The 24,431-nt window shown below is 43.6% G+C and overlaps 2 protein-coding genes across 3 annotated transcripts in view; one reads left to right on the forward strand and one right to left on the reverse strand.

Annotated features, from left to right (window-relative positions):
• pan2 (poly(A) specific ribonuclease subunit PAN2) overlaps positions 1–1,231 on the reverse strand; it is a 61,369-nt gene extending 60,138 nt beyond the window's left edge. For both annotated transcript variants that reach the window (XM_078431480.1, XM_078431479.1), the window contains exon 1: positions 1,101–1,231. The gene's annotated coding sequence lies outside the window, so the exon portion shown is untranslated. The remainder of the gene's footprint in view (positions 1–1,100) is intronic.
• A 1,797-nt stretch (positions 1,232–3,028) lies between these two features.
• LOC144611955 (uncharacterized) lies at positions 3,029–17,729 on the forward strand. Its single transcript, XM_078431312.1, has 5 exons — positions 3,029–3,054; positions 10,893–11,142; positions 14,589–14,690; positions 16,046–16,195; positions 17,529–17,729. The coding sequence occupies exons 1-5, from the start codon at positions 3,029–3,031 to the stop codon at positions 17,727–17,729; spliced, it is 729 nt and encodes a 242-aa protein (XP_078287438.1).
• Positions 17,730–24,431: the final 6,702 nt, after the last annotated feature.

A 24,431-nucleotide genomic window follows, 5' to 3' on the forward strand; every position in this document is an offset into this window, starting at 1 on the left:
CTGGCTCAAAGGGCCAAATTGCCTACTCCTGCACCTCTTTTTTATGTCTATGTTTCTATGTTTCTAACTGAATGGTCTCACTGCATAATGACACCAAAGGACATCAAGAGCGACCAACAAAAGTGGGCAAATGTGTACAGAAAATCAGACTACATTGTGCACTTGTTAAGAATGAGCTCAAATGGAAAAATAAATAAATAAATGCATCTTAACAGCACCTTTCATGGCACTTCAGAACATGACAAAGTACTTCAACCAATGATATATTTCAGAAATGTAGATAACTTATACAATGTATAAAACACAGAAGACCACAGCAAGCTCCCAGAGCCTTGTGATAATTGCCAGATGAAATCTAGATATGTTCATTTTGGGATAAACATTAGTCCAAAGACATAAGGGAATAATACTCCTGTTCTTCGGAATACCACAAAGGGACCCTTTACATCCACCGAGAATGTAGACAGAGTGTAACACTTCATTCTAGAATGACCCCTCCGACAATGTATGGCTGCCTCAGTACCATGTCAACCCGGATGTGTGTACTCTGGAATAGGGGCTCAAACTAAGAATCTACATACAAGAGTGACACCCACAGTTACAGTCCGAAAGATCAACACAGAGGGGAAAAAATGACATTAACTCTCATGAGGCTTCGAGCAAGTAAAAACTTCAAGAAAACCATAGATAGACACATGTGCTGGAGTAACTCAGCGGGACAGGCAGCATCTCTGGAGAGAAGGAATGGATGACATTTCGGGTAGAGACCTTTCTTCAGACTGAGATAACCATGTTTTTTTCTAAATCAAAACATCGGACATATCACGTAGAATTAACTCTGATGCCGGTATGTCCAGTACCACACAAAAAAACGTAACTGATATGTTAACATCTAACGGACATTTCCCATTGTTCTGACTTCCAGATCTCAAAGAGCTCTGGCCATATTCTCCTTTCAGCGATGGTCAACGGCATAGACGTTGAGACCCGAGTTAAAATGTCAACCAGGCCCAACTACATCTCTGGGGTGTTCTTCCTGATTACTTCTTTTTAAATTCTGTTTTCGCAGCCTATTCATTGCGTTTCAGTATTAAACCTACCAGCGCTTCTTCTTTGACATTTATCATATCACACTGAATACAGATAAAACATAAAATAATCAGGCGACACAGGCCAAAGCTTCAAAACCGAACCGACTCCCCACAACTCGCAACCGCAGCTACCTCTGTCTCTGTCTCTGTCTCTGCCTCTGACCAGATTGACAGCCACATGATCCAATCATCTGTTTGCAAACCATTGTTTCTATGTTTTAACCAATGGAAGCGGTGGAAGAAGGCGGGGCTTATACTGGCACGTGTACGGAAGCCGCACGGAGAATTGACTGCCGCACATGCAAAATTAAATTGAGTAGTCGGGGATGATCGCAAAGAGATGGAGAAGGAGGGCATCTACACTGCTCAATGGTAGTTGGGGAATTCATATTTGGGTTAGTAGTCAAGAATGAAAATGAGGCAACTGATACTGGACCAAAACTCCAAACTTGTGGATCATCTCCAAACTCGTAGAACTTGGCGTCAGCACTCACCTCTGCAACTGGATCCCCAGACTTCCTGACCAACAGTCCACAATCAGTGAAGATAGGGGACAAATCATCCTCTACGATAATCCTCAATACCGGTGCCCTGCAAGGGTGCATTCTCAGCCCCCTTCTTTACTCCTTGTACACCCACGAATGTGCAGCCAAATACAAATCCAACTCAATTTACAAATTTGCAGGCGACACCACCGTAGTGGGTCGGATATCAAATAATGACGAGACGGAGTACAGGAAGGAGATTGAGAACCTCGTAACCTGGTGCCAAGACAACAACGTTTCCCTCAATGTCAGCATGGCATAGGAGATTGTGATTGTCTTTAGGAAGCAAAGCAGTACACGTACACATACACTGACGGTGCCGAAATAGAGATGGTTGAAAGCTTCAAGTTATATGTAAGGAGTAAATATCACCAGCAACTTGTGCCGAACCGGCCATATCGAAGCAACAGCCAAGAAAGCATACCAACGCCTCTACTTCCTTGGAAGGCTCAGGGAGTTTGGCATCTCCCCAACAACTCTCTCACCATCACACAAACCAACTTCCCTTCCATTGACTCCATCTACACTTCATGCTGCCTCGGTAAGGCCACAAGCATAATCAAGGACCAGTCTCACCCCAGACACTCTCTCTTGTTCCCTCCCCAATCAGGCAAGAGGTACAGAAATTAAAACGCACACCTCCAGATTCCAGGACAGTTTCTTCCAAGCTGTTATCGGGTAACTGAATCATCCTATCACCAGCTAAAGAGTGGTCTTGATCTGCCATCTACCTCATTGGTGACCCTCAGACTATCTTTAATTAGACTTTACTGGACTTATTCTTGCACTAAACATTATTTCCTTTATCCTGTATCTGTACACTATGGACGGCTTGACTGAAATCACATGTAGTCTTTCCGCTGACTAGATAGCACGCAACAAAAAAGCTTTTCTCTGTACCTTGGTACACGTGACAAAATCTCTGTAAAGCGTCTTTGAGTATATGAAAAGCGCTATATAAATAAAATGTATTATTATTATTATTAAAATACTAAACTAAACAAAGTTGGGTTTGGCAGATGATGATTGAGATGAAGCTAAGCCAATGAAAGCTGGAGAGGATCAAAAGAGTAGTGGGAAACAGCGAATCCAGCGAAAGGACAGAAGCTTGGAGGTCATGCTCTTAAGTTATTTATTGGAAAAATGAACTTCCAAAAACATTTGAAGAAGCCATCGAAAAAATTTGCTAATGCTGTATGCACTCAACAGGCTAGGCTGCATCCATGGAAAGAGAAACAATTCATACTTCAACTTGAAAACCATTTATCAGAACTGGAAACGCTGGAAAAGGGGGTTAGCTTTAAATTGCAAACAGAATGGGAGGGAATGGATAGGAGAAAGGGAATAGCTCTGATAGGGTGAGGCCAGGGTTGTGATGCAGATAAGCTGTAGATGGTCGTTAATGGAAATGAGAGAAAGTGAGCATGACGAAAGGACCATAAAAGCTATAAAATGAAGGCAGTTAGCGAGCACACAAACAAAAGAACGTAAAAGCTATGAAACGCTACGCTGTAGGAAGTGTCCAACAAGTTTGGCGGATGCTAAGGAAGAGAAAACAAAAAAGGGTCAATATTACAGATTGATGACCTACATTAGACTGGCCACTTCTGATTCAAACAGAGAGCACAAGTTGTCTGCTGTAGTAAACCCAACATTGAGTCCAGAAGGCTTCAAGGCTACAAGTTTCCCAGATGGAAGATGAGGAGGTATTCTTCAATCTTACCTTGGATCTCTGTCTCCATCTCAGTGAATAGATTAGTGACAAACATCCAATACAATACCACATATCTCCACGGCTATCTCAACTGTATTTTCTGCTTCCTGCAAGGACTCCATTTCATTCTCTCAGTCTCTCAGTCTCTGTCACATTTGCTCCGACAACAAGACTGTCAACACAGGTGCCTGTTAAATTCATTCTTCCTGAATCATGGCTTCCACTCTGCCATAACTGGTAGAACCCTTGACCGAATCGCATCAATTTTCCACACCTGGGCAGAGCAAGGGTTCACTTTCCACTTTGCATTCAACCAAATATCCCTCGTAATTTCTGCCACCTTCAAGAAGATTTCACCATCAGAGACATCTTCCCCTCCTCTGATCTGGAAGAGTTTAGGGACTGAGGAGCATACCTAAGAAGGACAACAGGAGGGAAAAAATGGGCAGGATATAGCTCTGGGAGATAAAATTAAGGAGAATCCAAAGAGATTTTATAAGTACATTCAGGGAATTAGAGAGAGAAAAGAGTCCCTCGGAAACCAAAGCTGTCATCTATGTGTGGGGCTGCAGGCGGTGGGCAAGGTCGTCAATGATTGTTTATCCGCTGTTTTTAACGTGGAGAAGGCTATAGGAAGGATGCCATTAAGCTAAAAAGAGTGCAGGAATGACGAGGATTTTGCCAAGACTTGAGGGTCTTAGCTATAGGGAGAGGTTGGGCAGGCTAGGACTTTATTTCTTAGATAGACCTTATCTCTGCACAAACAAATCCCAAGGTTAGGATCTAACCTTGATCCCCCAAGGTGTGAGATGGTTGCATTAAATCCTGAGCTATCTGGTCTCAGAAGGAAACAGACTCAAGCTCAATGTGTAAGAAGGAACTGCAGATATTGGTTTAAATCGAAGATGGACACAAAAAGCTGGAGTAACTCAGCGGGACAGGCAGCATCTCTGGAGAGAAGGAATGGGTGACGTTTCGGGTCGAATCTGAAGAAAGGTCTCTATTTTCCTGACCAGTGCCTCAATATCCTTCATTAACCAGGGTTCTATAATCCTGCCAGCCTTGCACTTCACTCTAACAGGAACTGGCTGGCCTTGAACTCTCCCTATATCAATTTTAAAAGCCTCTCACGTGCCAGACGTTCCTTTACCTGCAAACAGCCTCTCCCAATCAACCCTTGCAAGTACTTGTCCAATGTCATCAAAATTTGCTTAGCTCCTATTGAGGATTTTAATTTGTAGACCTGTCCCACTTTTTCTAGGAACTATTTTAAAACTCAAAAAATAATAATGTGTTAGCCTGTGGAGAAAAAAGCTGGTGAATGGGACCAAAGGGATCATTTCTGCACCATAACAATTCTATGATATCACAATTTTCCTCTCTCAAATGATACTTCCTCTAAAAGCAGATTTACTGGACAATCACCTCAGTTGTAAAGATGGCCACCTCATTTACATCTGCATTTTCAGTACTGAGTAAAAATTGAATGTCAATAAACAGGAAGATCCTTTGTTATGGTTACTGGAGGGCACACATTAGTGAATTCCAGTTAATAAGGATTGATTTTTCTTTGTTGATCTATGACTGAGAGGTGAAATTGACCTTTTTTCAATGTTTAATCAAAATTGAATTCAATCCAATATGAGCAACAGAGAAAGGTTACAGCACTGCATCAGAATCCAGTGTGCGTAGAGCATTTGAGAACCACAACACAGTGCTATTTAATATCAAATCTTTCTTCCTTTGGCAAGGGAACTAAGTTGAACTATGTGACGGCACAACCAGCAAGCATTCATGTCCTGTGGCTCTTTACAAGCCAAGCTCCTGTTCACAGAAATCTGTTGCAAAGAGAAGCAACGCCTACGAAATATGTGTATAACATAACATGTTTTACACCTGGTGCTGTGTTACTGTTGATGATACTTCCCTCGACATTTACCTGTAACATTTTGGAAATCACATAAATGATTTAGGTTTCTGTGTTACTGCGCAATTTGTGGAATTACCCTTAAGGAGGGTATCACAAGGTGATGTTTCTTTAATGATTTATATCATTTTAATTTTTCCTGTTGTACTTTTCTCCCTTAACTAATTCTTCCTTTTTCTCTCGTGAAGCAGCTGACCATTGACTGCAGTTTGGCCTCACAATCACACGTTGCCTCCCTCTGTGGCTACCCCTCATGTTTGTTTTAACAGGATTCAAGTTTTCATCTCACAATCACAGATTAACAAAAACTTCCTTAACAACCAAAATTCATTAATGTGTGTCTTTCAGTAAATGTAACAAAAGACCTGATATTCTTATTCTATTTTTCATTTTTTAATTATGAATGTAATGAACACGACAAATAAAACATTTATAAATTTAGGCAATTTACGCTGCCAATTCATTATATAAATCTTTTATTGGTACTCCTTTATGAATAAATTGTCTGCCCTTACCCCACTGAGGTTGTGCAATCCTGAAAATTCAAATGGATAAAAACTGAAATAAACACCTTAAAAAAATCAGATTCTGCCCACTTAGTGTTTGAGACTTGATCAAGCTTACCTGTTTGATTTTCACCACTGAGCTTGAAGGTTTTGAATTTAAAATCATAAATCCAGGGAGTACAGCAGAAGTGCTGCCTTTCAGATTGGATGGTTAACTTGTTCTTTTGGGTGGATCCTGTGGCACCATTTAAAAATTAGTGAAGCAGATCTTTCTGGTGATCTTCCTAAACCTTTCTGGTGATCTTTCTCAACCAACCCCAACAACAGATTAGCTGATAATTTATCTCATTGTGCTATGTGGAGAATTTTAGTTATGTTAAAGATCATGTATAAATGCAAGTTTTTCATTTCTGTGACTGCGGGCTGTGTTTTGATTATTGTTGCACAATTATCAAATCAGAATTGGGTTGAAAGGCAGTGGGAAATATGTAATAAGGGGCTTTAATAAGGTACATTGGGAAATTAAATACTATTCCCACTGGTTGGTGAGTCAATATTAAAGGGCCTAAATTAATGATCATCCCCAAAAGAACAAAGGGGCAGGTTTGGGGAGTTTTTCTGTTGTAAGTTGTTTTTTAAGGGGATGGAATGCCTGAGTATAACAGTGAAGGAAACAGGATCCCTTATAACTTTTAAAAGGGAAGTAGAAATATATTTTTTTAAGGGATAATAACGGAATGGTGACACATCTCAAGCTTGCTATATCCACTTTAGGGCAGTTAAGGGCCAGCTGTGTGGAGGAGGTTATCACGTCATGTGTAGGTCCAGAATGAGTGAGGATGGCCTCTTCCCTTCCTGACAGGAAATCGGTCAACAAATTGGGATTTTAATTACAATCTGATAGCATTGAGGTCACTTTATAATCTTTCAGTTCCAGATTTTTAAACATTTATTTTGAATTATCAAACTGCTGTGATGGTGGTTTAAACTCAATTTGATTTGGAATATTAGTCAATGTACCATACTACTTGAAGCAGAGATTATTTTTAAAAAAAAGAGGATTGGATATGTATTTTATAATATAAATTGATAGGAGGAAATGGAATTAAAGTAGGTAAACTCAGTTGATGTTCTAACACTGTGATATGCTTGAGTTACCTGTACCTCCTTCGCTGTAAATACTGTGATTCTACCTGTCAGTCATCGTTTTGCAGCAAAATACTTCCTGTGCAAAGCAAAATGAAAGATATATGTTGATCCATTCACAGATGCATCCAAACAGTTCCAGCTTTTCCTTTGATCCTTGAGGAGAAAATTATTTATTACTTTGGCACCAGAGCGATTACTTCAGGATCTTAATGCAAAACCTAGGCTCACAGGTAGCAATTTGGACTCCATGCAACAACTGTAGAGGTTTTGTACAATTTGTCCTGGGCTGTCAAACTGGGAGAGATCACAAAGCAGCTGGAAGCTGAGTTGTTCTGGTAACTGAGCTAGTTCTATCATTACAGAATTAAGAATGCCTCTCCATCAGGTCCAACTTTCAAGAGAAAGTTCCAAAGCTGTAGAGTTGAGCTTCACTGAATGTAATCTCATTCAAGATGAAGTTGGTTATGTTACTTGAAAAATAGTCCATTATGCTTTTATGTCAGAGAATAGAATTTTAGATTCTATTCTGGTGAGATTAGCTAAGTGAGGTCAGTCCAAAGAACGATGAGCTCACTCACCAGATTGTATTATTTTTCATTTTGTTGAAATTTAATTCCAGCTCAATCATACTCAGTGACCACTTCCCCTAAAATTGACTGAGAGCCTTCAGTTAAGTGCAGCCACTTCAAATATGTGGGAACTAAAAACCAACATGTGCTGTTTAAACCTAAAAACATGTGATTTAAGGAGCAAAATTAGGAGGAATTTCCACCTTATCACAAGAAAATTTCTTACAACCCCCTCCCCACTATCACTGCTAGAAAAGATTCTGAGGGACAGAATCAGTCTTCACTTGGAGGATCGAGGGTTAATTAAGGATAGTCAACATGGCTTTGTTAAGGGAAGGTCGTGTCTGACTAACTTGATTGAATTTTTTGAAGAGGTGACCAAGGAGGTAGATGGGGGTAGTGCAGTGGATGTGGTATACATGGATTTCAGTAAGGCTTTTGACAAGGTCCCACACAGGAGACTAGTCAAGAAGGTAAGAGCCCATGGGATCCAGGGCACCTTGGCAAAATTGATTAAAAAAACTGGCTTAGTGGCAGAAGGCAGAGGGTGATGGTAGAAGAGTGCTTCTGTGACTGGAGGCCGGTGTCCAGTGGGGTGCCGCAGGGATCGGTGTTGGGTCCCTTACTGTTTGTAATCTACATAAATGATCTGGATGTCAACGTACAGGGCATGATCAGCAAGTTTGCAGATGACACAAAGGTAGGGGGGGTGGTGAATAGCGAGGAAGGGATCTGCAAGCTGCAGGAAGATATAGATGAGATGGTCAGATGGGTGGAGCAGTGGCAGATGGAATTTAATCCTGAAAAGTGCGAGGTGATGCACTTTGGCAGAAATAACGTGGAGAGGGAGTACACCATGAATGGAAGGACCCTAGGGAAGACAGGGGTACAGAGGGACCTTGGGGTATAGGTACACAAGTCCTTGAAGGCAGCAGGACAGGTGGACAGGGTGGTCAAAAAGGCATATGGGTTACTGGCCTTCATTAGCCGGGGCATCGAATATAAAAGTAGGGGAGTAATGATGGAATTGTACAGAACACTGGTGAGGCCACAGCTGGAGTATTGTGTACAGTTCTGGTCACCACATTATAGAAAGGATGTGATAGCTTTGGAGAGGGTGCAGAGGAGATTCACCAGGATGCTGCCAGGGATGAAGGGCCTCGGCTATGAGGAGAGACTGAGCAGACTGGGGTTGTTTTCCCTGGAGCAGAGAAGGCTGAGAGGGGACATGATCGAGGTGTACAAGATCATGAGGGGCATAGATAAGGTAGATGTCGGGGAACTTCTTCCACTGGTGGAAGGTTCAACAACGAGGGGACATAGATACAGGGTAAGGGGAGGGAGGTTTCGGGGGGGATGTGAGAAATAACTTTTTCACCCAGAGGGTGGTTGGAGTCTGGAACTCACTGCCTGGGGTGGTGGTGGAGGCGGGGACACTCACAACGTTTAAGAGGCATTTGGATGGGCACTTGAAATGCTACAACATTCAGGGCTACGGTCCAAATGCGGGAAAATGGGATTACAATTAGACTGTGTCTGGTAGCGGACGGCGCGGACACGATGGGCCGAAGGGCCTCTTTCTGTGCTGTAGGACTCTATGACTCTATGACTCTATATATTATATATATATTCCCGCACAAAGAAATCTGTGATTTTGCAGTATAACCTTATATGAGCGGTATTCAGAGCTATGGCAGCTACCAGGGAAGTTGTAACCTGTCCTGCTCGCACCGTGCCATCTCAACCACAAATACAGATGTTAAATGTACTCGGATATCAACAGTTTAATGATGGAGGGGGAGGGAGATACAACAGGTAGCTGATTATTCTCCTTGCCTCAGTACAGAGTACTATGGTTACACATCCGTTGTGCTGCTGCAAGTAAGAATTTCATTGTTCCGTTTCGGGACCTAGGACAATTAAACACTCTTAAAAACGAATGGCCAAAAAAGCCAAAAAAAACGACCCCTTGACTCGTATGTTAAAAGTGGTGGCACTGCTAAAACTGCTAATATCTGGAATTGGAAATGTTTTACAGGTGATCCGTTCATCTTACAACAGTGTTTCTGGATAGTAGGGGGATATTTCAAAGTATATTTGTTTGTAAAGGCAAACGAATGGCACTGGACTTTAGGGTTAGGGTTAGGGTTAGGACTTTATCCGTTGAGAGAGAGGGGTTCCATTTCGCTTATTTGGCACAATTTTTATCTGACAAAAGCCATTACGCTACCCATTCCTTTCAGTTCCCTTTTATTCGTCGATGAGTTGTGGGCATTACTAGCAAGGTCAGCATTTATTACCTACCCACAACTGCCCTTGAATTTGATTACTCAGTCTGAAGAAGGGTCTCGACCCGAAACGTCACCCATTCCTTCTCTCCAGAGATGCTGCCTGACCCGCTGAGTTACTCCAGCATCTTGTGAATAAATACCTTGAATTTCATTAACATCATTATTATGTCACCAGAGTTCTTTGTGAAACTTTCTGCTTTCCGTGTCTCAAAAGCCCACCACTCATCCCCCAACCCAAATTCAGCTGCGAATATGTTGTAACGGAATATATTTCAAAAATTGACATGAAAATAAAGACAGGTAAAATGGCTGACTTGTAGCTTAATTCAATGTACTGGGCTTTGCTCCGTATGCCACGACAGCCAGAGCTGTCAAACAGCTACTGAAATCTCAGTCTGACTTCCAGTTTCCCTCCTCCCTGACTCTCAGACTGAAGGGTCTCGACCCGAAATGTCACCCATTTCTTTTCTCCAGAGATGCTGCCTGACCCGCTAAATCACTCCAGCATTTTGCGTCTATCTTTGGTGTGAACCAGCACCTGCAGTTCATTTCTACACTTTCCAGAGTTCATGGCCTGTTTAATTTCTCCAAAGAAAAATCATTAAAAACATAAAATACGCGTAGAGTTTGAAGGGAACTTGATGGTGTTCGTATTCATTTGAATACAATATGTTGGAACATTATTCCACGCACTACTTCTTACTTTTTGAGAGCGAAATTATATCCCTCTAAAACTCCAACGCTTAACACTTTGTCGGGTTTTTCTGCCATTTCAGTAGTGACCCTATACCCTTTAATTGAATAACTACTATATTCAGGCGGGAGAAAGAAATGTCATCATGAAAATATCATACAATGAAATGTCTGAAGCAACATTGACTGGAGGAATTCGTAACCTAGCCATTGACGCAAACCCACATAATGACACATTGCCGGTTAATCTTTTCGAAACAGAATACTCCCCCAGTGGAAAATGTGGGTTGTAATTATTTTGCAGGTGAGGTGGGCATGAGTGAGACAGGTAAATTAGTGCAGGTAGGTTCTTTGTAAAGATCCTCCTCTCCGATACTTGAACTGGGAAATTCCGTTGTACCAAGAAGGTCGGTTATAAAGGCGGAACCTGTAGTGCCTTGTATTAGATTGTGCTCGACAATTCGCTGTGGTTCAGTGCTCAGCTGTGATTTTTCCGAAGGAACGATGGAGAGATGCATCGGAATAGTGGCTCTGGTCTGGCTGCTCAGTGTAGTTTGGATCGTAGCGTCAGAGACGGCGCAGCAGCCCAGTTGGATATCCTGTCGAACTCTTTCCAGGAATCTCACTTCAAAGATTTCCAATTATACACACAGACCGGTGAGTGGCTGCAAAATGAATATTATTTACTTATTTGTTTATGGCTTAATCAATAAATAATTCTAACCACGCCTAACTGCAATGAACATAAGTTTTAGTTATGTTAAAATAGTTTTAAGTTGAGTAACTGCAAATCAAACGTTTGCATTTGAAGAAATCTATATATTTTCAGTTAAGTGTAAAGCGAATTTCCACTATTTTAAAACGGTTACTTATTTGGAACATGAACTAAATATGCACAAACTATTCGCAATAAATGGATTTCAGTGGAGATATTAATAACATTTAAGGACATTTGGACAGGTATACGGATAGGAAAGGTTTAGAGGGATATGGACCAAACGCGACCAGGTGGGACTCGTGTATGTAGATGGAGCACCCTGGTCCGCATGCGAGAGCTGATCCGTGCTGTACGACTCTGTGACTTATTACAACGTTTCATTCATTTAATTTTTCAAAAGGAATTTAGAGTGATGCCGGCTAAATCATTTAGCACGTCAGTAGTGGTTAGAAGATGAGATCGGGGCTATAAAATAGGAGGGGGAGGGAGAGAAGAACAGAAGTTTTAAATCACTGATGTGTGAGACAGCCAGCGCGGAGGAATTAAGGAAACATTTTCTTCCTTTTACGAAATTAACTATCCCTTACAGAGGTGATAACTACTCTCCAAAATAAATTACATCGGAGGAAATATTCTCCAGTAAGTTTAGCCTGTGATACAAAATCAGAAGGTTCTGGAAATATTAAGCAGGCCAGTTAGCATCTGTCAAGAGAAAAAGCCAGTCCGCGTTTCAGGTCGATGGCCAGGGATAGATTCTTGAATACTTTCGTGGTAATTACAGTCACCTTCAAGAATATATAAATTTATTTTGGATATGAAACCTCCAAATCGATACAAAAGTACTGATTCACGGATTATAAAATCATCGTATTTATTCACCTGGGCAGCTTGCAGCCAAGTGGTATGAACATCGACTTCTCCAACTTTAGATAGTTCTTATAGAAACATATAAAACATATAAAATTCTTATGGGGTTGGAGAGGCTAGATGCGGGAAGATTGTTCCCGATGTTGGGGGAGTCCAGAACCAGGGGTCACAGCTTAAGGATAAGGGGGAAGTCTTTTAGGACCGAGATGAGAAAACATTTCTTCACACAGAGAGTGGTGAGTCTGTGGAATTCTCTGCCACAGAAGGTAGTTGAGGCCAGTTCATTGGCTATATTTAAGAGGGAGTTAGATGTGGCCCTTTTTGCTAAAGGGATCAGGGGGTATGGAGAGAAGGCAGGTACAGGCTACTGAGCTGGATGATCAGCCATGATCATATTGAATGGCGGTGCAGGCTCGAAGGGCCGAATGGCCTACTCCTGCACCTATTTTCTATGTTTCTATGTTTCGTCTGTCCCTCTCTTCCCCTCCTCCTTGCCAGTTCTCCCTCTATCTTCCTGTCTCCACCTCCCCCCCCCCCCACGACATCAGTCTGAAGAAGGGTCTCGACCCGAAACGTCACCCATTCCTTCTCTCCCGAGATGCTGCCTGACCTGCTGAGTTACTCCAGCATTTTGTGAATAAATACCTTCGATTTGTACCAGCATCTGCAGTTATTTTCTTATAAAAGCATCGTATATCGGGATAAAAGCACCGTGCTCGAGGAACTCAGCAGGTCGGGCAGTGCCTTGGAGGAAATGGACAGTCGACGTTTCAGGTCGGAACCCTTCTTCAGACTGATTGGGTTATTCAGAACGTATATTGTGATAACCTGTTTCGTATGTAAATTCTCAAATCTGCAGATGATGAGTTCCGTATATTAATGTGCCGAGATTCCCTCGCAGCCTGAACTGAGGTATCAGATTAGGGGTTGCAAACTTGATCCTCACTCACACAGAGCAGATGATTCGGGTCACCGCTGCACGCATTCACTCCACTCTCATCAGAACTCAACTGGACATTTTAGATTAACTGGCCCAAGTGATCTTAAATCAATTGATCTCGCTCTGTCGGCCCTCAGGGGTGCGTTGAGAACAGCAGGAAGGTGCACTCCCAATAAAATAAATTAAATGATTGACCGAATTAGAACTGCCTTTTAATTTTGACAGTGATATACAATGCCCGCTCACTCCCTCTAACGCCATCTCTGCTCTTTTAATGAGGAATCAAATTCTCATAAACGCAACAACATTTTAGACTCTCCTTATCCTGCTCTTCACGGGAGGCACGGCACAATGCAGTGGGTGCGCGATATTGTGTTCTGGTAATCATTCCCAAGTTTGCCGAATAATGCGGGCACATCAGGAATAATAACACAGGGTTTTGATTTGAAAGAAGAATGGTATGTTGAAGACTGGAGCGACTAGGCTTGTATACACTGGAATTTAGAAGGATGAGAGGAGGGAGAAGGCAGGAACGGGGTACTGATTGAGAATGATCAGCCATGATCACATTGAATGGCGGTGCTGGCTCGAAGGGCCGAATGGCCTTCTCCTGTACCTATTGTCTATTGGTACATTCACCCCACCGCACCACCAGATTTGCAAGATTGCGAGCCATTGCTTCCATATGAGCACGCAAACCTCTCTGCATCTGCACCCCCCTCCCTTTCCCCATAGATATTGTTTGACTTGCTGAGTGTTTTATTCATTCAAGGAATGAGGACTTCGCAGGCTGAGCCACCATTTAATTAGCTGTCCCTAATCGAACTGGAGAAGGTGGTGGCGCCTTCTTGATCTGCTGCAGTCCTTGAGGTGCAAATGTATCAGAATATTATTAGGAAGGGAGTTCCAGGATGAACAGTGAAGGAACGACGATATATTTCCAAGTCAAGTCGGGGCATGGCTGGGAGGGCAACCTCCAGGTGGTTATGTTCATGTTTTTGCTGTCCTGGTCCTTCAAGCTGATTGAGGTCATGGGTTTGGAAGGTGCTGTCTGAGTCTTGGTGAGTTGACACGGTGCATCAGTAGATGGTACAAAACTGCTGCTACTGTGCATCGGTGGGGCAGTGAGTGAATGGTTGTCTTTGGGCTGTTATGTCCTGCATGGTGTCATGGTTCCTGAAAATTTTCTATCTTTATTTCAGATTTTGAGCATCTGCAGTTTTGTTTTGATTCTCTCTGACCGAAACTTACCATAATAACTCCTGATTTGGTTCATTTATTTGACACCTGTGTTGCTTACACGTCCTCTAAAAACACAAGTTGTTGTTGTACAGAGTTCTAACGAGACAGAGATTGGGGTTAGGTGGATGGCAGGGAGGTGGTGAATTCAACAAAACAACACAAGAGTATTTCTTAGTGGGCTTTGGATTCAAGGAGGTTCAGACTTGCAGTTGTGACTGGGTTAAGTGGCAATCAGCACTGTGTCAGATTTCAATACTATGACCATGAACAACTAACTAGTAGCATGTTTGAGTCACAAACACCATAATCAGAACTTTGATTTTATTTTCTCGGCAGGAGGGCTGTTCAGAAAATCTTCAGCTGAATGGCAGTGACAATATCCCACGCATAGAAATCAGTGACAACTGTGACCCCACCACACTCAGGACTGTGCCGGAGGTAAGCTGCGATCGGCAGGGCTGGCAGTAGATTTGTCATGTTGCTGGAGTAATGACTGAAAGTGCGATCAAATCCCACTGCAGTTGTAGGAGTAGTTATTTTTAGAGAAAGGTTAGTCTCTGTAACATTGAAACTGGTGAATTGTTAGAAAAGCCCATCTGGCTTACTGATGTCCTGAAGAGAAGAAACCTTAGCTGGTTAAGGCTTTGGTGGGACTCTGGTCCCACTGTAATGTAGGATGCTCTGGTTGCTCTCTGACGAATCAGCCTGGGAAACCAACAGAGTTAGTGATGTGGGAATAAATGCTACCAACTGGTTAGAGATGGATATTTTGGCTTGCTTGAAGATTAATCCCATCGTCTAATTTTCTGATTTAACGTACGTAGTTTGTCCCATAATATATATATATTTTAATCAATTTTTGGTAATACTTTATTTCCATTCCCCTCCTCTTCCTGAATATAATTGGCCAACAGAAATTGTGGAGATATTTAATGGTGGTCCTTGGTTAACAGGACAAAAAGAATGGAAAGCATGGTCATAAAAGACAACGGTAGAAAGGCATTTTTCTGACTGAAGGTCTGTGACCAATGGTGTTCCACAAGGATCAGTGCTAGGACCTTTGTTGTTTGTAATATATATTAATGATTTAATATAGTGAGATTTCAATCCCACCGTCCCTCCCCATCTCCATTGCTCTGAAATGCTTTTCTTCCTTTGGACCAATGTATAAATTTCTCACCATATAGCACAGCATGGAACTTGCAGGCTTTGACAGACATTCCCTGATATTGCTGACTTCCACTGTTTCTTTGTCTGGCTTCTGGAAGAATCGTGTGGAGAATGAATTTAGCACACAATTTGTGTTTACAGAAATGTTTCCACTGTCACTCTGCATATGGTTCCATGGTGTGAATCCTTACAAATGAAGAAACTCTCTGGCTTGGTCCATTCAAGTGCTTAACCATTCACTAAAAGTGGCCACTATGTCAAGTCTGAAGAAGGGTCTCGACCCGAAACGTCACCCATTCCTTCTCTCCTGAGATGCTGCCTGACCTGCTGAGTTACTCCAGCATTTTGTGAATAAATACCTTCGATTTGTACCAGCATCTGCAGTTATTTTCTTATACTATGTTACAAAAGTTCTCTATCAGAGGTGCAAGTACACAGCTCATTGCCAGTTATTTGGACGAGAAAAAGAAAATCAACTTGTGTTCCCACTGCCATTGATATTCAGAGGCCCTGGTGGAAATTGCTTTGTTTTGGGGTTATGGGACTGGATGTTAGCATGGACATAGGCAAATACCTAAAACATTGGTTCTACTTGTAGTAACATTCCCCTTTTACTCTTTCAGACGTGCCTGAAGAAAATAAAGGAAGGCTTGTTATATTACCACAATCAGTTTAACCAACTGGGAAAAGCGAGAGCATCAAAACACAGTGACATTTGGACATTTGCTAATAATCTTTCAAAAATTTCCTTGGATCTCCTAAAGTCAATCAAGGTAATATGTTATTCTGCAAACATGAAGTTTGAGATAGGATGGTAATTTTCAAGGCTTGAAGGATTGATTGTGAAATTTTAAGTTGTGCCTGACTCCATCCCAAGCTTACTAAATTACTTTTTTTGTATCTTAGAGCAACACATTTTCCAAGCTAATCAGGATGCCTTGAGAAGAAAGCCCGGCTTGTGTATTGCTTTAAATGGTTGTATTATGTTGAAAATTCACAAGCCAAGGTCCAATTTCAGTGGCTAGGGAAATAAACATAGATTACGGGATGCATTAATTATAGAAAGATAACACAACCTATTTGTGCAATAGCTTGAGAACAGTTGGATCAAGATGTCTCATTTGAAGGATGTAGCTTTGGAGCAAACAACCATAAATGATAAAATCATTTTTTAGCTGGTTCATCAACATACTTCCTTCCATCATAAGGTTAGAAGTAGAAATGTTCACTGATTGCTGGGTGGTGAATTGAACATTATAAAATGAATCAGTCTATTTATGCATGCAGCAATACCTATATAAAATTCAGGTGTGAACTGAAAAATAGAAGTAACATTTGCACCACAGAAGAGTCGGGCAATGACCACCTCTACAAAAGAGAACCTAACCACCTGGCCATGACAATCTAAGGCATTACTATTGATGAGTTCCCCATTATCAATATCCTGAGGGTCACCATTGACCAGAAACTCAGCTAGACCAGTCACGTAAATGCTCAACACAGAGGCAGGATGTCATGTGGCAAGTAACTTATCTACTGACACCCTAAATCTACTCATCATCTACAAGTCACAAGTCAGGAGTGTGATGGAACACTCTCCACCTGCCTGGATAGGTGGAGTGCCAATAATTCTCAAGATGCTCGGCATCATCGATGACAAAGCAGACCAATTGATTGGCACCCCATCCACCACCCTGAACATTAATTTCCTCCACCACTCGTGCACCATGGCTGCAAGTATGCAATCTACAAAGTGCACTGCAATTATTATTCGAGGCTGCTTGGACAGTTTCACCAAAGCCAATAACACATGGGTAATCACAAGAGAACAACCACAGCCTGCAGGTTACCCTTCATCACACGTCATACTGACTTGGAAATATATCACTGTTCCTTCATATTGCTCCCTCCCCAAACATATTGGGTGCATCTTCACCAGAGGCACTGCAATTGTTCAAGAAGGTGGCTCAATATCACATTCTCGACAGCAATTAGTGATGGGCAATAAACGTCAGTAACACCTTCATTCTGAAAAATCACTAAAATATGTGAGATATCAAGCTGGTTTGCAGCTTCGCTAATTTTTTTAATACTTTTATGTTTCAGATCTCGGACAACAGCACCGATGCTACAGACAAGGTCACAGATAACAGTGCCACAGATGTGCTTCAGATCAATGATTGGATTTTGAACTGCACAATGTTTGTTACTCTACGGAGATTTCAATCATTCTCATCTTTGGTGGCTCGTGTCTTCGGCCATCCATCAGGAAACCCTTCAAATCACCAAAGTACAGAAGACTATTGAGTGTAGTAAAGGCAACTGGTTGTCAAGGAACTATCCATTGAAAAATAAACAATGTCCAATTTGTGTTGAACAATATGGCCCATTTTACACATAAAGATTTGAAATGGCAGATATCTGGATCTTCCAATTCCAATTAGCTTTATAAATTATCAGATTAAATGGATGTGACAGTGCAGTGGTAATTGCTAGATTTATTAATCCAGTAGACCATGAGTTCACATCCTGGCATCTGCATTCATTTAAAAAAAATCTGGAAATAAACAACTTATCTCAGCAAAACAGACCATAGGATTGTCATTTAAGAGGGGAAAAGATAGGCTTTTCATACCAATTTTACTTGATTTGGTTTAGCAAGTCATTCAATTCAAATAACACTTGCTTCTCGAGGCAATTCAAATATAAGAAATAAATTCTGGCCCTGCCACTGATACCCATGTCCTCTGAAATAAAGATAAAATAAATGCATGTGGAAACCATGAGCATTGTTTTTTTTAAGATGTTAAACCGCTGAATGTTAGTGCATGTGTGTATTTGCGCTTACATCTATCTTGCAAAAGGAAGAGTTAGAGGAGATCTTTTAATATGATGGAGAAGACCAGGGAAATCTAAATATACGGACATTGTCCTTAAAATCTACCTTGATGCTATACTTTCAATGCTGAATGTTTTAGTCAGGATAGACTATAAGGTCCTCCTTATAGTCTACAAAGCCGTAAATGGCTTGGAGCAGCATATTTTACAGAATCCCTCCTTCTGTATGCCCCTACTCGAGCGCTCAGGTCTTCTGATGCTGGCCTGTTAGCCACTCAAGGCCGCCGCAGTAAGAAAATTGGGGAAGCAGCCTTTTTTAACTACGCCCCCAAGCTGTGGAATGCCGACTCAGTTGAGATTTTTAAACGGTAGTTAAAAACATATCTTTTTACTCGAGCTTTTAACTGATTTTACTTCCTTTTTTTACACTCCCAATTTTACATTTTATATTTTTATACAAATCTGTGCTTTGTGTGCCTATGTCCTTACTGTTTTAAATTGTATCTTTGTTTAGACATGTGTTTGTTTTTGTGGAAAGCACTTTGGGATGCATTAATTTGCATGAAAAGTGCTATATAAATAAAAGTTATTATTATTATTATTACTTTTGAGTCTGGGTTTGTTGAGAAAAATATTCCTTTCCAAATGGTGTTATGTCAATGCTGGTGATACTGTCAGTTATATTTCTTATTTCTATATCAATGGTATTTATATATAAGGTAATTCTGGAATAGTTCTGTTTGATGATCTTATTAGAACATTATTCTTTTACCTGATGTCATTCTCCATTTTCTAATTTCCATTTAAGTCATTTACATGATTCCAGAAGATAAATGAATTAAAAAATCTTTTCAAACAAGAAATCTAAAAGCAATTCTGCTTTAAACTCTGGGTTTATGCTTTGCTCTCATGGTAAAATAGCCAATAGGTCTTTATATTTCATCTACTCAGTTTAACAAATGAAATTGAACAGTTGCAGAAGTATCTGACTACTTGATTGTTTTCAACAAAGTATTCAATATACAATAAGATATTTATACTATTTAATACCATAGATTTCAAACTTTTCATTTTGCTAGCACTTGTTACAGTCCACTTGTAAGTATAAATGTTTCGAACGTTTAATATTTTTAGGTTTATTTATATAAAAGTCTGCAGAAGACTATGTGTAATGAAAGTATAATACAATACAATACAATACAATACAATACATCTTTATTGTCATTGTATAGGGGTACAACGAGATTGGGAATGCGCCTCCCGTACGATGCAATAATTTAATTAGCTAGTCAGTATTAATTTAAAAAACCCAATGAAACAAATTGTAACAGTTTTAAAACAGAATAAAGTGCAAGTAGATCTGTGCCGGATCACTGTGCGATGTGGCCATCCGGCTCAGCAGGACCGGTTCATAGCAGCTATGGCCCTGGGGATGAAGCTGTTCCTGAGTCCGGAGGTGCGGGCGTAGAAGGCCTTGTATCGTCTGCCCGGTGGAAGGAGTTCGAACAGACTGTTGCAGGGGTGTCAAGAGTCTTTGTGGATGCTGGTGGCTTTTCTGAGGCATCGTGTGTTGTAGATGCCCTCCAAGGCTGGTAGCTGTGTTCCGATGGTCCTCTGAGCTCTATGGACTACCCGCTGAAGAGCTTTCCTCTCTGCCTCCGTGCAGCTGAGGTACCACACAGGGATGCCATGTGTTAGGATGCTCTCTATGGTGCAGCGGTAGAAGGTCGTCAGCAGCTGTTGGGGTAGACCAGACTTCTTCAGTGTTCTTAGGTAGAACAGTCGTTGCTGCGCCTTCTTGACCAGCGCAGCAGTGTTATTGGACCATGTTAGGTTCTCCGAAATGTGAGTGCCCAGAAACTTGAAGCTGGACACTCTCTCCACACTGTCCCCGTTGATAAAGATTCCCTGTTATGTGACCTACGGAAGTTGATGATCAGCTCCTTGGTCTTGGTGGTATTTAGGGACAGGTTGTTATGGGAGCACCAGTCCGCCAGGTTCTGCACCTCCGCTCTGTATTTTGTTTCATCTTAGTAAATACCAGCAGACAAGTGTATGTTCATGCACCTTGAGGCTTTAAAGATATTAAGAGGCTTAAAAGATACTAATTGCAGAGCAGTCTGTTGCTAAAAACAGGTTCTGCAGAAAATAATCAAAGCTAAAGAAGAATAAAAACCAAAAGAGGAAATGGAAGGTGTTCACACTGAGTAAGAGTATGATAAAATGTGAATGGAAAGCTATTGTAGTAGTTCAGACAATCCACGGTGGTGCAGCTGATAAAGCTGCTGCCTCATAGCACCAGAGATGCGTGTTCGATCCTGACCTCGGGTGTTGTCTGTTTGGAGTTTGTACGTTTTTCCTATGACTGCGTGGATTTCCTCCATTTCTCCAGTTTCCACCAATGCCCCAAAGACATGCAAAATGTAGATCAATTGGCCTCTGTAAATTGTTCCAAGTGTGCAGGGAGTGGATGCGAAAGTGGGATAACACAGAATTAGTGTGAACAGATGAATGATGGTTGGCATGGACTAGGTGGGCCGAAATTCCTGTTCTGTGCTGTATCTCTAAAAATAATGCTCACCTGGACCTGCAATCCAGGACTTGCACTGAAATCTGTCTGTGCTCCAACCCTCAAGATGTGGAGCAGCTAAGGGCACATTAGGCAGATCACTGAATAACTCAGGTACAATCAGGAGACAGAGCATGTCCCATGATCAACCATTCTGTAACAGCCCCTTCACCACCTGATCACAGATGGGTGTGAACAGGTGAACGATGGTCAGCGTGGGATGAAGGGCCTGTTTCCATGCTGAATCTTTAATTCATTTCATTTTTTCATTTCATCATTTTATTTCGTACATGTTAAAAGACATCAATTAAAAAACAAAATAAACAACAACAAAAAATAAACAAAAAAACAGAAGAGATACAAAGAATTTCATCCATTACTTAACATCTTTACATGTGCGAAAAGGAGTAGGAAGAAGTGTGAACTTATTTAATCCTACCCCCATTCCCTAATTCAAGATTCAAGATTCAAGATAGCTTTATTTGTCATCCAATATTGGACGAAATTCAGTCACCCACAGTCCAACAATAAAAGCATTAAATAGGCATTAAAATTACACAACCCCAAAAACACACAAAAAAAGAAACATCCATCAAAGAAACATCCATCACAGTGAGTCTCCTCCAGTCCTCTCCTCACTGTGATGGAAGGCCACAATGTCTTTCCCATCTCCTGCTGTCCTCTCCCGCGGTCAGGTTGTTGTGGTTGCAGGCCGCGCCGGACGGTCCGCAGCGGGCCGAGCCCAAGGCGAGTCATAAATAATCAATATTTATCAAGTATTATCTATAATAACTAATACCTAAAATACATATATAACTACATATATACTCACTTACCCCTACAATCATATGAATATACCTATTTAAACAATGATGTCTATCTATCTATCTATCTAAATACTACTAAAACTCAGATCTTGTATATTAATCCGTATGAAGCCTTCGGTGATTTCGGCAAAACGGTAAACCGCAGCGCCACATTTTTTGCACTGCCTTAATCACCACTCTCCCGGCTGGTGCCAATGATATTTTTATTTAAATTGGTCTTATATTTTTTAACTTACAGAGGTTTTAAAGTTTAAACATTTAATTTCTAACCGATTTATTGGTCTTCAGCGTGTGACGTCACAATGCCCCTGTGAGATGAGCTCGCGCTGCCCCCCCCCACAATTCATGTAGATATATATAAATATATTTGTAAGTATGTATATTTCTCTGAGAGACAAGTGGACCTGCAGCCAAAACGGTCAACCACAGCGCCACAATTTCAGCGCCACCTTAATCACCACAGTCCTGGCGACTGTTTATAACAAGTTTTATTTCAATTGGTCGTATATTTTTAAAGTTAGAGACATTTTAAAGTTTAAAACTTTAATTTCTAAACATATTTTTTCAAAGTGCTGTGCGTCTGACGGCACCACGCTTGGCCTCTCCCCACTCGCACAAACAAATTGGACGCCAATAGCGGAGCCGCCCGCCCGCAATCAGGGGCTCCCCTCGATTCTCTCCCCTCACTCTCCCCGCTCTCCCACACCCGGGGGACACTGCCGAGCAGCAGGGAGATGGTCGGACTGATGGTCCGCTCATCCTTCCCTTCAACCCACGGCGTCCTTGAGTCTCCCCTCCCGCCCGGGCCCAGCACCGTCACCGCAAACAGGCTGCAGCGCAGCGGGCGGCTTCTCCTCCTCCTCCTTCAGCGGCCGCAGCCACCGATGGCGGGGTCGACGAGGGCCGCTGCCACCGACGTCACCACTTCAGACAGATGGCGGCCTCCTCACGCTCCGCCATCTCGTGCGCGCCTCCCGCCGATCCCCTCGCTTCTCCCCCCTCCCCACACTCCCAGACCGGCTCCGCCCGACTCGAGTAGTGCGGCGCTCCCTCCTCCTCCCTGCACGCTCGGTAAGTGCCTTTTGCCGCCAACGGCTCCACGGAGGGGAGGGGATTGGAAGTGGGGACCGAGTGGGTGGGGGTAGGAGGGGGGTGAGGGTGGGGGGAGGAGAGAGTGGGGGAGGAGAGAGAGGGGGTGGTGGGGAAAGGAAGGGTGGGGGAGAGTGAGTGAGAGTGGGGCTGGGGGAGGAGAGAATGGGGGGGTGGGAGCAGGGGGTGGGGGGAGAGTGGGATCGGGGAGGGGGACGGTGGGGGAGGGGGACGGTGGGGGAGGGGGACGGTGGGGGAGGGGGAAGAGAGAGTGGGAGTGGGGGGGAAGAGGAGAGGAGGGGGGAGGAGCAGAGAGTGGGGGTGGGAGGGAGAGTGGGACTTGGGAGGGGGGTGGTGGTGGGGGGGAAAGAGAGAGTAGGGGTGCGGGGAAGGGGGGCAGTAGGTGAGGCCAGGGAAGAGTGGGGGGGAGGGAAAGGAGCAGAAGGTGGGTGGGGGGAAGGGGACAGTGAGAGTGAAAGGGGGAGGATGGGGTGGGGGAGGAGAGAGGGTGTGGGGGGAAGAAAGTGGGGGTGAGGGGAATGGGGAGAGTGGGGGTGGGGAAGAGGGGATCGTGGGTGTGGGGAAGAGGGGAACGTGGGTGTAGGGAAGAGGGGAGAGTGGGGGGGAGGGGTCAGTGAGAATGGGGTTGGGGCGAGTGTGTGGAGGGAAGGGTGCGGGTTGGAGGGAAGGGTGAGTAGGAGGGGGGTGAGGGTGGGGAGGAGAGATGCGGGGGTGGGGGGGAGGGGTGGAGGAGAGAGGGGGGTGGGAGGGAGTGGGACTGGGGAGGGGGACAGGGGGGCTGGTGGTGGGGGTAAGAGAGAGTGGGGGTGGGTGGGAAGGGGACAGTGGGGGTCAGGGAAGTGGGAAGGGTGGGAGGAGCAGAGAGTGGGGGTGGGAGGGAGAGTGAGACTGGGGAGGGGGACAGCGGGGGAGGGGGGTGGTGGGGGATGAGAGAGTGGGGGTGAAGGGGGTCAGTGGGGGTCAGGGAAGAGTGGGGGAGGGAGGGAAAGGGGGGAATGTGGGTGGGGAAGAGGACAGTATGAGTGAAAGGGGAGGAGGAGAGAGGGTGTGTGGGTCGAAGGGGTTCATGGTGGGGGGAAGAGAGTGGGGGTGGGGGAAAGGGGGACTGGGGGTGGGGAAGATGGTAAGAGGGGAGAGTGCGGGAGGGGGACAGTGGGGGTGGGTGGAGAGGAGCGTGGGGGTAGGAGGGGGGTGTGAGGGTGGTGGGAGGAGAGGAGCGGGGTGGAGGAGAGTGAGAGTGGGGCTCGGGGGGGAGAGAGTGGTGGAAAGGGGGGGGTGTGGGGGAGAGTGAGAGGGGCTGGGGGAGGAGGGAATGGGGGTGGGGGAGGAGAAAATGGGGGAAAGGGGGGTCGTGGGGAAAGAGGGGTGGGGGAAGAAAGTGGGACTGGGGAGGAGGGCAGCGTGGGTGGCAGAAGGGGACAGCATGTGTCGGGAGAAAGGGACAGCATGGATGAGGGGAGGGGGGTGGAAAGTGGTGGTGGGGGAAGGGGGACAGTGGGGGTCAGGGAAGAGGGGAGAGAGTGGGGGGGAGGGGAGGTTGGGAGGAGCAGAGAGTGGGGGTGGGAGGGGAGTCGGACTGGGGAGGGGGACAGCCGGGGAGGGGGGTGGTAGTGGGGGGAAGAGAGAGGGGGTGGGGGGGTTGAAAGAGAGGAGGAGGCGGGGGTG

The sequence above is a fragment of the Rhinoraja longicauda genome, chromosome 42 (genome assembly GCF_053455715.1).
Source record: "Rhinoraja longicauda isolate Sanriku21f chromosome 42, sRhiLon1.1, whole genome shotgun sequence".
Taxonomy (NCBI): domain Eukaryota; kingdom Metazoa; phylum Chordata; class Chondrichthyes; order Rajiformes; family Arhynchobatidae; genus Rhinoraja; species Rhinoraja longicauda.

What these genes read in the sequence shown, in the direction of transcription:
- LOC144611955 (XM_078431312.1), top strand. Translation starts at nt 3,029, where the DNA reads ATGGTCGTTAATGGAAATGAGAGAAA. An exon ending in CCAATTATACACACAGACCG is followed by an intron (nt 11,143 to 14,588) that starts GTGAGTGGCTGC and finishes TTTTCTCGGCAG; the next exon opens with GAGGGCTGTTCAGAAAATCT. An exon ending in CACTCAGGACTGTGCCGGAG is followed by an intron (nt 14,691 to 16,045) that starts GTAAGCTGCGAT and finishes TTACTCTTTCAG; the next exon opens with ACGTGCCTGAAGAAAATAAA.